Here is a 13,074-nt window from a genome sequence, read left to right on the forward strand (position 1 = left end):
GTTCCTCTAATTTTCCCAACTACGCATGCGTCCTTAAACACTAGAATTTATTTCTTCCCACTTCTAACACTGAACAGATGGAATAATTCTGTGCGTCTCTTCTGTCACTCAACCTTGAGATGAGTTCTTATTTTCTTGGGTGGCGACAGTCATTCTTTTCCATTGCTGTGTGATATTCCACTCTATGGCATAATTTGTTTATCCATCTTCTAGTTGACATGTATTTGGATTGTCTGCAGTTTAGAATGCTGTCACCATACCCCCTACTCCTGACATGGGGTCCCTGGGCTTGACCCTCTCCAGGGTATAAAACCAGAAATTGAGTTTATGGATCATAGAATTTGCATATGGTCAGCCCCAAATTTGCAGCCAGAATGTTTATTGAGTGATACAGTGACACATACCAGCAACATACACGGCCTTCACTGCTCCACAGTCTTGCCAACACTTGGTGCTATTGGTTCTTTTCACTTAGCCAACCTGGTGGGTCTGGAATCTCATCAGGATTTTGGTTTGTATTTCCCTATGATAAATGAGACTGAGAATTTTGGATTCCACTGAGTCACAGAAAATTCCCATTTGTAGAAGTCAAAAGGTTCTACATATTAGATATGGTTGAACCTAATTTATTGGTCTTTTGATTTCCTCCTGCCCCATTAAGTTCTCCAGAATTTGATTCATCTGACCACCTGGCCTATCTTTCCTCTACCCCCTTGCTGCTTTTCTTCTTTCCATTCATTGCTTTATTTAGTAATTATTTAATAAGCAACCACCATGTGCCAGGTGCTGCGCTAAACATCAAGGATTGACCGGGTGTACGACAGTCCCTGCATTCCCAGAGCTCACAGAGCACCAGGCCTTTATCCATGTGTTGTTTCAACTGCCTGGTACACCTAAAATGCTCTCCCACCACCCTCCCCTCAGCCTTTCCAGAACCTTCCAAGCCCTTGTACCTGCCACCCATCCCAGGAAGTCAGCTATCCTGGCCACTCTGGTCTCGGAGGGCCCTTCAAGCACCACATATGATGAGAATGTGAGCTGTGATCACACAGATCTCAGCCCAGCTCCTGCATGACCCAGTACAGCCCCAGCCTCATGTGTTCATTCAGCAGGCATTTCTTGAATAGCTACTTATGCCTGGTCCTGTGCTATAAGCTGGAGATAGCACAGGGACAGGCAGACATCGCTGCCCCGTGAGACTGACATTCAGGTAGGGGAGATGGACACTGACATTATTAATAACCATCACAAATAGTTTGCCAGGAAGTGATAATTGCCAGGGGTGAGGGATGTGGGGGAAGGGGTAGACTTGGTAAGGAAGATTGCAAGCTTCAGGAAAATGGAGTTTTAAACAGGCAGTCTGGAATGTGATATTTGAGCCAAGCCATAAAGGAGGAGAGAGAGAATATCAGGTGGAACATGGGAAAGTCCAGGCCAACAACCTGTACAAAGGCCCTGAGGTAAGAATATCCAGGGTGGCAGAAGTGGAGTGAGCCAGGGGAGAGTGGGACAAGGTGAGGGAAGGAAGGTTACCAAACAGATTTTCCAGGGCCCTGTGGGGTCACAGAGGACTTTGGCGTTCACCCTGAGTAAGGTGGGAGCCATAGAGGGTTCTTGAGCAGAGAAGGGGGCAGTGATGGGACTTGTGCTCACAGGCGCCCTCTGGTGGCCTGCTCAGTAATTAACAGCCCTCACTACAAGGCAGATCTGAAGTCAGCCCCTGGGGCTACCGCGTGCTGGGCACTTTGCCAGCATCCTCATGCCACTCAACATCCTCAGGCCAAGGTCACACCAGGGATGTGGTATGGCATGGCCATGAAAGAGGCCAGTGTGCAAGACATTGCCCATCCAGAAACCACTAATACCTGGTCTTGTGTAAGGTAGCGGGGAGAGGGAGAATCCACTCTGATGAGGGTATGGCTGCGTACTTGGGAGGAAGTGGATGCCTCAGTAAGGTTGGTCCCCAGTGTCTGTCCTGGAGGCTAATCATGTTTAGGAAACTCTATGTGGGAACGGTTGTTCACCCAGGAGACCAGAAGGTCAGAAACACTGTGGGATCAGACTTTTTGCCAAAAGAGGTAAGAGTCTTTCCTGAACTTCCCTGAGGCCACCTCTAGTCCATATAAGGGCTTTGGGAAAGGGAAAAAAGGCACCCTTCCTATTGGTAAGCAAACTAGCCTTAACAATGATTTTGTTAGGACTTTGCTGCCATCTGCTGGACAGTTTCATTCACAACGTACAAATCTGCACCGGGACAGGGTGGGAGGGGCCCTTGTGCAGTGCGGGACCTGCCCCACTGTACATGGCTGCAGCATTTTCTCATGTGGGTGGAGACTCTGTTCCTTGGGGACTTTGCTAGAGGCCACATACCCCAGTGGGCCATGGCTAGGTTCACGGGGGCTCTGCTGGAGCAAGCCAATGATCCACTGCCCCCTTGCTTTTATCCCCTCAGGTGCTGCGATATTTTGACTACGTTTTTACAGGCGTCTTTACCTTTGAGATGGTGATCAAGGTGAGTGCCAGGGCTCCACAGGATTCTTCACTCTCAGGAATGCCACCTTGGTGCAAGAGGCTCACCCCAGAGATTGGAAATGCTTGGTGTGTTTGAGGAACAGCAAGGAAGTTGATGTGGCTGAAAGTGAAAGGAGAATGGGGAAACCAGAGCAGGGAGATGAGAGCAGAGAGGTGACAGGGATGAATCAAGCAGGAACTTGGGGCCACAGGACGGTCTTGGGCTTTTATCCCAAGTGAGGTGGGAGCCATGGAAAGTTCTGAGCAGAGGGACGTGATGACTCAGGTGTTCACAGGCACCCTCTAGCCTCTGTGGGAGGTCAGACTTGGAGGGGAAGGAGCAGGGTGGGAGGGGGGAGTAGGGTGGGTGGGACCCAAGAGAACTGGGAGCAGGTGATTGCTCTGGTCCATGCAGCAGATGATGGGAACCAGTCAGGGTGGTGGCAGAGAAGGTGGTAAAAAGTGGGCAGATTCTTGGAAGGTTTGGAAAGTAGAACCAATGAGGTTTGCTGATGGATCTGATGTGAGGTGAGGAGCCGGGGGCACCCTGAGGTTTTGACCTAAGAACCAGCAAGTCAGAAATACCTTTCCCAAGGTGGGAAGCGGCCTTGAGCAGGGGCTTCTCACTCCTCCCCCAGGTCCCCTGGCCTCTGACCCATCCCCTCAGGATGAGGTGGTCCCATTGGCTACCATGCTTCCTCCTGTGGCCCCTCCGCCAAGTCTAAAAGGGTAGATACTGCTCCCCAGGGTGGGGATGAGGGATCAGAGCACTGTCTCTTCTCCCTCCTCAGATGATCGACCTGGGGCTCGTCCTGCACCAGGGTGCCTACTTCCGTGACCTCTGGAACATTCTCGACTTCATAGTGGTCAGTGGGGCCCTGGTGGCCTTTGCCTTCACGTAAGTCTCCTCTTGAGGACTCCGCTTACCACTTTATCCCTCCACCCCCAACCCACTGGATCAGGGGACATGCTCTCGAGGTGTAGAGATGGGAAAGGGGGGCTCTGGGGTGGCGGGAGGCATCCGCATGCTACCAGGAAGAGCTTCGATTGGCTTCTGCATGATGGCCACCATGGAGGAAGAAGGAGAAGGGCCCCCACCTTCTACCTCCTCACCCAGCTATGCCACCAACCCCTTGCTGTGCTGCTTGTTGTAGACTAGCCCCACCAGGACATCTCATTTTCCTTCTGCTCTATAAGCTCCGCTGTCTCTTTGGGGAGCCCCTAAAAAGACAATCAGGAAATGAATGTGCATGAGAATTTGGACCCCCACCCTATGCCTGAAGGCCCTGTAATTCTAGACCTAATGACTCCCCTCGTGTGTCTTGAACTTCTCCTGGCAGTCTTAGGACACTCTGAAAGGTCATGTCTCATTCAGGCCACTCCAAGATGGCACCCAAGTTGTGGGCAGCCATTCCAAAATAGCGCCCAAGGGCTGAGAAGCCATTCCAAGATGGTACCCAGATGCTGGGCAACCATGTCAAAGTGGCAGTTGAGTTCTGGGAAGCCATTCCAAGATGGCACCCAAAGGCTTAGTAGCCATTCCAAGATAGTGCCCAAATTCTGGGTGACAATTCCAAGATGGTATCCAAGGGTTGAGTAGCCATTAGCTCTTAGGGCCCTGGTAGCAAACTTTGCAGTACATTCATCAAGTCACAGATGTTTGGGGCAGGGTCGAAAAACCTAGTCAGCTCCTAATCCAGAAACAAGTCTTTTTACAGACCTTGTCTGTGCCCAGTCACAGTGGATCATTCCTAAAGAGGAGTCTCAAAAGGACTCAGACCCACCTCACCCACATAATGAGAAATCAAGGGCTTCCTCTGTGCCTCTGCTTCCTGGTCCCCTCCCAGCAGACCTGGAGGAGTCCTTGAATGGCCCCCTGACCAAACAAGGAGGACTTGGTTTGTCAGGAGGCCAGCGTGGTGACCCATTTCCAATTTAAGGGCTAAAGTGGGCCACTCCTGGGAACACAATGAGGTCAAGTTGTGTCAGAAGAGCTAGAAATCTCCAGAGTTTCTGAACACCTCTGAGCTGGTGGAGATGTACCATTTAAGTCAGGAGGCTGAATGTATTTCTGACTCCAGCCAGACTTCCCACCTCCTTCTCTTTTTCTTCTACTTTCTCCTCCTCTTTCGGTCCACCCTCCTTCTACCCTCTCTCCTTTTCTTTCTCTTTTATTCCTCCCTCCCTCCTCTCCCCCTTCTTCTCTCTCTCCCATTTTTTTAAGTATTTGAGTAATCATCAATGATAGTGATCATCTTAAAAATTCAAGAAGTTTAGCTACATTATTATTAAGATGTCCTGTAGATTTAGTAGCAATAATAATCAAAGTGAAGTGTACAGCAAATTAGAGAAGATTGCTACAAATAAAACAAGGCATCCATGGCCTTCATATATAAAAAGCAATTACAAATCAGTAAGAAACACTGAACCTCAATAGTTAAGTGAGTACAGGACTTAACATGGAAATTTCACAAAATGCTGATTAATAAAAATGACCAAAAAAAAAAAAATTCAGCCTCATTGGAGTTAGATGTATAAAATATAAACAAGGTACAAGTGGTTTCTTATCAAGTGAGCACAAATTTCTTCCCCCCAAAATAGATTTTAAAAGGCAATACACTGTGTGTATGAGAATGTAATTAAATATGTTTCTCCTTCCATCCATCAGTTATCTGAGCAACTGCTACAAGGTCAGTGAGGAACCATGCTAGGTTCTGAGAAAGTTTCAATTCTGAAAAGCCTGGGGTGAATCCATCTCGGATCCCCTTCCCTCCCTTGCTCCTGTTTCTGTCTTTCCCCCTCTTTCTCTTTGCCCCTTTTCTCTCTCCTTCCCTCTCTCTGACTCCCTCTCCTGCCCCCTCTCTCTCTGCCCCCCAGCCCCTGCCTCCACTACCCCTCCCCCTCCCTTCTTCCCCTCCCCTCCCCCAGTTCTCACCTCTCCCCCTCCCTAGCCTCCCCCATCCTTTCTTCCCTCTCCCTCTCCTTCTCCTCCCATCTCTTTTTCTCCCTTCCATCCTCTCCCTTGCCTTGACCTTCTGCCTAACCTGGGCCATTCACTCTGGCCTCAAAGACCCAGTCCCCACCACGTTCCAACCTGGGGTGGTCTCCAGGACCAGGGAAGGCAAGTGCAGGTAGGCACCCCCTCCCACACTTCCTCCAGCCCTCCAGGATGACATCTTCCCAGCAGCTCCCAAGTCCCCCAGGGCTCAGGAAGAGACCACATCCACCTCCACACACAAACCCCCTACTTTGCCCGCTGTGGCCTGGCCTGGGTAGTGGGTTTTGCCCTCTGTTTTACACCCCTAGGTGTAGTAAAATAGAAGTAGTGTCTGCTACCCATCAGTTCATCCTTGGAACTTTCCTTCCAGACCTCTGTGGGAGCCAACAAGTTTCATCGCCAAAGAGGGGGCCCCCACCATTGCCCTGTCCCACCTCCATCCCCCATTTGACCTCGCAGTTTGGGGAACAAGCCTCTCAGTCATAGAACTTTTGCCATAATGGGCCTAGTTTCTCTGAAGCCACAATTAGACTCAATTTGAAGCAAACCTAATCTGCAAAAAACAAAATTATTTTTTTACCCAGAATCAATCAGCAAAAGGATTCTTTGTGTTTGCAAAAGAATCTGCCACAGGGAGCTGATTTTGTGTTTTTGATTTTTTGAGTTTTCGCTTTAAATATAAAGTTATACAAGGGCATTCAAAATGAGCCTACAGCTCACAGAAATCTGGCGGCATGTTTGCAGAGTCAACCTTTGAAACTGGTTTTATGAAGTTGCTACAGGCATAAAGCCAGCCAGTCCATGCCCTTGAAAATCCGTTTCAAATTGTTTTTTAAATTCCTATTTGAGGAAAGGGTCTGGAAAGAGATTTCAGGTCATCCCTATGAGTCTCAGCAAACTTACATGTCTTGCAGGAACTGGGATGTGTACAGTTTTGCCAGTGGGATCCTGACGAGTGTTAGGGACGTTCTTGGGGGTTTAGAAGGGCTGACAACCCGGGGAGCACCTTTATGTGATGGTCATAGGGATGGAATAGGTAGGCTCTTGAGACCCCACCCCTGCCACACCCTCCCCACCTCACTGCCAAGAATCCATCTGGTCCTGCCACTCCCCCTCCAGGGCAGGGCTACAGGCCAGACACAGCTGGTGGAACGCCTTGGTCAGCAACTCCTGCATGCCTGAGGCCATTCCACCAGAGAAGGAGCCCTCAAGCTGCTATTCTTTTCCCCAGAAAAGTTTCAGAGTCCTCCCTTTGGCTTCAGGTCCCTGGCCTCTCTTACCTGAGAAGCCCTCTTGCCCTACGAGGCCTTTCCTTGTTACCAGATAGATGTCATATTAGCAGGAGTGAGGGATGCTCTGAGAGCCTCCACTTGAGTGCCCAATCCCAGAGTCCTTTGCTTCCTTTCTTTCTGTTCTTTTAATTCACATTTTCTGTCCTGGGTGCCTGCTTCCTCATAGACAAGGCTGAGGTCCCTACCAAGTATGAAATGAACCTGATTGTTTGAAAAAAAGGTTCCTGCAAGCCTGTTTGGGTTCTCTCTAGATGGGCAAGGCCCTGAACCTCTCTGTGCCTCAGTTTCCCCATAAATTTGAGACACTTGACCGGGTAATAATGGCAGTAACAGCCTCCATTTACTTAATCTTTACAGCCCCATGCGAGAATTTCTCATATTATTCCCTTTTTGTACATGAGGAAACTGAAGCCCAGAAAGATTGTGGGGGGAAATGAGTCTAGCAAGATCACTAAGGGCTTAATGGCTCAGCGGTTGAGAATCCGCCCGCAGTGCAGGAGACTCAGGAGACACAGGTTCAATCCCTGGGTTGGGAAGATGTCCTGGAGGAGGAAATCGCAACCCACTCCAGCATTCTTGCCTGGAGAATCCCACGGGCAGAGGAGCCTGGCAGGCTACAGTTTGTGGGTTCACAAAGAGATGGACATGACTGAGTGACTAAGCACGCAGGCAGGATCACTAAGGTTGAGTTCAACTGTCAGATTCAAGGTTGCCGCCCAACTCTCAGCCCTGAATGTGGACGCTTTCACAGATCAGGAGGATGAGACCTGACAGCCTGGCCTGGCTGGGTTCCTTGAGTCTCCAGCAAGGCCTAGAAGTCCAGGGGACGAGGGCATGAGACTATTCCCTTCTTTGTCAAAAGGAATCTTGCTGTTCTGGCCTGTTGGGGTGGAGGCAAGGATTCTGCAGTGCTATGATTGTGGCCCCGTCTGGGATATGGGAAGATGATCCCTGTGGTCTTCCAAAGGATGTGTCGAAGCTCTCGTGTCGGTTTCTAGCCCTCCTGCACCTCCCCCAAATATCCGTTTGTGTGTGTGTGTGTGTATGGGTGTGTGTGTGTGTCCTGCTCCATCTACTGACTGTGTGCCGTGTCCATGCGACCACCATTAACACGCCATTTCATGAGTCACCACACATGACATCATGCTCTGTGCCCATGCATCGGGGTGGCCAGCTGACACCTCTCAGCAGCTGGCGGATCGTGATCCTGCCCTCACTGCCAAGAGTCCATCTGGCGCTGCTACTCCTCCCGCAAAGCAGGCCAGCACAGCGGGCAGAGCACCCTGGTCAAGCCACTCCTGCATGCTCAGGAGCCCAGCTGCAAGGAAGCCAAAAAAGGAAGCCATTTTTTAAAATTAGCCTCCTCAAAACAGGCCCTACCTTTGAAGGCATTCTTGTGTGTGTGTATAAGGAAATGGAAAAAAATAGAAGATTAGAGTGCAAGATACACAAACCTGGGTTTGAATATCAGTCTGTCACTTGCTGGCTGTGTGACCCTGCATAAATCACTTTCCCTCTCCAAGTCTCAGCTGCCTCATCTGAAAAATGGGTGCAATGGTACCACCCTCTTGCAGGCAGACACGGTGACATTCAGAAGACTCACATATTACACCTTATGTCATCCATCAGGTTGAGCAGAAATCACTGTTGTTGAAAGATTTCTCCAGGGACTTCCCTGATGGCCCAGTGGTTAAAATTCAAGCTTCCACTGCAGGGGGCATGGGTTCTATCCTTGGTCAGGGAACTATAATTCCACAAGCCATGGATTAATGTTTTTAAAAGTTAAAAAATAAATTTGAAAAAAACCTTCCTCAATAATCCAAAAAGGAGACTCTATACAATTCTGTCTATGCACTAATTCCTAGATACATGGAGCTTTGAGAACCACTGAGGTAACATGAAAAGGTAGCAGCAGGAGGAAAAATCCAGTGGGAATATTTGTAGGCATTAAACCATTATATTTTTAGAAATATCACTCATTTCAGAGGCGGGGGCAGGTGGGAAATTCTGAAGAGTATCTGTGTGGCACTTCCACTGTTGTATTAATAATGGCGATCAAGTTTCTCACAGCTTGATCTCCAGTCATGGTTGGAGGACCGTGATAAGACTGAGTCTTGATTCCCAAGATGAGTTGTGCAAGGGGCCATTGCCAGGTACAGAGAGGTTTCCCTAGGCCCACATTTTCCCAAAAGACTCGAGAGTCGCCCCTTAACTTCATCCCAGATTGGAACTCCTAGCGGCCTTCTCTCTTCTTCATAACTTAGCGGGTAAAGTCAGGGCCATAACTGTGTCCAACCTCAGAATCCCAAGGGCTGTTTCACAGGTGAGGACAATAATTCAGGGCAACTCAAAGCAACTGGATTCTTTCCTCTTGCTTTGTGAATAGGTACTTCCTGTTTCCCTGTTTGCTTTATTCCAACACTCATCAAGCGCCCATTCATCCCAGGTGAAATCTATTAGAAAATTAGTTCAAAAACAAACACAAAAAAAATTAAAGGCAGTGCTGGGATTCAAACCCAGGTCTCCACAACTCCAAAGCTCATCCCCTTCAAGACATTTCAAAGGACTTCCTTGGCGGTCCAATGGTTAAGACTCCGCGCTTCCAATGCAACGAGAGTTGCAGGTTCGGTCCCTGATGGGGGAACTAAGATCCCACACGCAGCCCAGAGTGGCCGGTGGGGAGGAGGGGGGAAAGACATTCTAAAGCCTTCCGGTCCCAGAAACCCTGGAGAAAAAGGGTTTTTTCTCCAGCTCTTGGCAGTGACCTTCAGTGGCAAATCCGCCTTCGGTAGTCGATAACTTTCTGGCTGTCCTGCGACTTGAAAAATTTGGCTTCCTCGGTGCTGTTTGGCAGTGCCGGGAGCCTGCCAAGGGCAGGGGCCGGAACGGAGGTCTTCCAGATGGAAGGACGGACGCCCTCTGGAGCCACGAGCCTGAGGCGGCGCCCCCTGGTGCCCGGGCGGGGCGAGGGCGCGCTCAGGTGTGCGTGCGTCTATGTGCGTGTTCCGTGTTCTTTCTTCTGAGGCCGCTTACGACCTGTCTCTCCCTCCGACGCCACCTCACCAGGAGCAGCACACGGTAAAGTGCCTCTCTCTCTCTCTCTCTCTCTCTCTCTCTCTTTCTTGTTCTGTCTTGTTCTCTACGCCCTGATGCAGCCATGATGGTCCTGGGCCTGTTTCCGTAGCTTCGTGTCATTGCCACCATCCTGTCGCTTGCGGTGACCAGAGCCCCTCAGCCTACTCCCCAGGGAGCCTGAGCCTGGGGGGTCTTGGCCACTGCCTCTCACCATGACCCACCGTTTAGCCCAGTTCTTGGCAGAGAATGTAACGGGCATGGAGGGTGCTCGCCCGGTGATCTGATTTCAGTAGGGCAGACCAGCCAGATGGGTGGTTATCAGGGGAGGAGTGAGTGTCTAACTTCCCAGGTCGGAGAAGCGTGGACCTTCCAAACAATGAGGGCTTGCTTGCCTTAAGAGGAGTAACCCCCCTCCTCCAGAAACATCTACCGTCTCAACAAAGTGATTTGAAAATCTGGTTGTTTTCTGTGAGAATGCCTTGATCAAGCCATTCCTGCATGCTCAGGAACCAAACTGCTGGGAACACTCTCCTTGGTGTCTCAACAAAGAGGATTATTTCAGCCTCTTCCAAGGGAGATGTACCTCCTGGGAGAGAGACATCCCCACAATGGCCACAGAGTCCTTTTTAGATGGGTAGATGTGCCCCAGGAGGCGTGTTCCCAAATGTCAGCAGTTTGGTGCATCAAGATTTTAGCCAAATTCAATGCTGATGTACGGCAGAAACCAACATAACATTGTAAGGCAGTTATCCTCCAATTAGAAATAAATTTTAAGAAAAGAAGAAAAAATGTTAGCCAGTTCTGCATACAACCTAGATGTCCACTTGCTTGACTTTTTCCCCACCAACATAGAGCCTAAGCTTCATTGCAGTTTGCTAGAAGACCTTATGTCATCCCCATACAACCAGTATCGTTGACCTCAGATAGAAATGGAAACTGCAAAAGTGAATTCAACAAAAGTGAAACAGCTGCATTGCAAGTTGTTACATTCAAGCTAGGTGCTTTGTTAACAGGGAAATTAGTGAGTGCTAAGGAGACATTAAGGGAATCCCTGGTGGCCCAGAGATAAAGAATCCGTGTGCCAATGCAGGAGACTCGGGTTTGAACCCTGAGCCAGGAAGGTCTCCTGGAGGAGGAAATGGCAACCCACTCCAGTATTCCTGCCTGGGAAATCCCACGGACAGAGGAGCCTGGCCGGCTATAGTCCATGGGGTTGCAAAGAGTCGGACATGTCTTAGTGACTACACCACCAACCTCCAGGGAGGCATGAGACACATATGAACACTTAACAGAGATTTCCTCTCTGACCAAAGCAGAAAGCCTGAAAGACAACTTGAAGAAAACATAGCTGTTTCCCTGTGTGATCCTGTTACTTGTGTCTGTGTTCTGCCTAAAAGCATCTCAGCGACTCTCCTGGTGTGTCTCGTACTTTGGGGACACAGCTTTGAGATCATAAAGATGACTTCGGTTTAGATAAAGAAAAAACCATGCTCAGACTGCGGAATCCCGGAGCATGGCTGTGCCTGACAGGTTAAAGTCCAATTCTCTTTTTCTCTGTAAAGTGAGAGAAAGGAACCCTTAAAAAAAAAAGTCATTAAAAATTATTTTGCACCTGAATAGACAGGCACACCATGGAGGATGTCTCTGGGGCAGCTCCATTCATGACCCAAGAGGTAACTGTAGGGAGATGTTTGCTCAACTGGTCCCCAAAAAACTCCAATCTGGATCCATTCACATGTGTCCTGAAACTACACACCAGGCATGTGCTGGGGGCGGAGACAAGAAGCAAGATTAAAGGGAAAATGAACACATAGAAGGATCAACCACAGTTCTGCCTTGGAGGAATGTTCTGCCTAAAGCCAGGGCTTCCCAGGTGGCTCAGTGGGAATCTGCCTGCCAGTGCGGGAGATGCAGATTCCATCCCTGGGTTGGGAAGATTCCCCTGGAGAAGGAAATGGCAACGCCACTCCAGTAGTCTTATCTGGAAAATGCCATGGACAGAGGAGCCTGGCGGGCTACAGTCCATGGGGTCACAAAGAGTTGAACACGACTGAGCAAGTGAGCGCGCGCGCACACACACACACACACACACACACACACACACACATGCTGTCTAAAGCGATTCTGAATGAGCACTGGGGTTTGGCAGAACCCAGAGGCAGTCAGCAGAGGCCGTTGCATGAAGGGACGTTTACCTTGGGCTTTGAGGGCTGCATAGCTCTGTGAATGGAGCAGTGAAAGAAGGGCAGTTCTAGCCGCAAGAACAGAAGCCAGAGCGTGTAGCTGGGGTTTGGGGTGTGTCAAGATCAGTGGGGATGCAGAGGGAAAGGTAAGTGGGGTTAGACGTTTAAGGGCCTTGAATGCCAAGTTAAGAGGTGGCACTGACCGCTAGGAATTCAGATGCTCCAGAGGAGTTTGGAGCAGGAGAGTGATATGATGGTTTTGGTCACTGTGTGCAAAAAAGGTGGAAGAAGAGAGAGACATAGAGTGGGGGGTGGGAGTTGGGAGGTGGATCATGGGGGTCTGACCTAGGATGGTGGCCATGTGTAGGAGGGTGACCTGTTGGGGATGAGGATGAACATGACTTGGGTTTCTGGCTTGGGCAGCTGGGTGGGTGGTGAGTTCCATTAATCACAAGGCTCTGATGGCCACACCCAGTGCCCTCCTTATCATGGGGTGGGGGGGGTGGGTTGAATTATGGTTGGCTAAGGGTGTCATGGCATCTACAATGCTAGGACTCATGCCCAATAGACCCTGGGCTGGACTTTTATGCAGCAATCTGACAAAGATGAGCTAAGAGACCCTGAAAGAATGAGGCAGTGATTGAACACCAGCATCTGATGTTCTAGTTCTTTTTGCTCCATGGGTTCAGGGGATATTGGGGTGGGGGGGGGAGGAGAGTTCTTTGTAAACGCCACTTTAAGGACTTTATGGATCCTGTTGGAAATGTGGGGGTGAGGGCACCCCATTTTCTAAAAGCTCACTAAGACCAGCTCTGAGGAGAGCACATGAGGTTAGGGTAGGGGCCAACTCCTTCATGCTGGATCTAAGGGCTCCCGCCATGCAGTTGCTCAGGCCCAGCCCAGCAATGGAGGGCCCTCAACAAACCCAAGAACCACAGAAGGCCATCTGCTCACTAACCCTTAAGCCCAGATGTAGCAGGGGAACTGATGCTCTTCAGCAAGGCAAGGTTATGCC

The 13,074-nt window shown here is 49.7% G+C and overlaps 1 protein-coding gene across 10 annotated transcripts in view; it reads left to right on the forward strand.

The window, feature by feature from the left end:
* CACNA1A (calcium voltage-gated channel subunit alpha1 A) overlaps positions 1-13,074 on the forward strand; it is a 349,330-nt gene that overhangs the window by 280,970 nt on the left and 55,286 nt on the right. For all 10 annotated transcript variants that reach the window (XM_043911288.1, XM_043911287.1, XM_043911278.1 and 7 more), the window contains exons 24-25: positions 2,453-2,512; positions 3,303-3,409. In XM_043911288.1, coding sequence (XP_043767223.1) covers positions 2,453-2,512; positions 3,303-3,409 — 167 coding nt within the window. The remainder of the gene's footprint in view (positions 1-2,452; positions 2,513-3,302; positions 3,410-13,074) is intronic.

Source organism: Cervus elaphus, chromosome 9 (assembly GCF_910594005.1).
Source record: "Cervus elaphus chromosome 9, mCerEla1.1, whole genome shotgun sequence".
Lineage (NCBI taxonomy): Eukaryota > Metazoa > Chordata > Mammalia > Artiodactyla > Cervidae > Cervus > Cervus elaphus.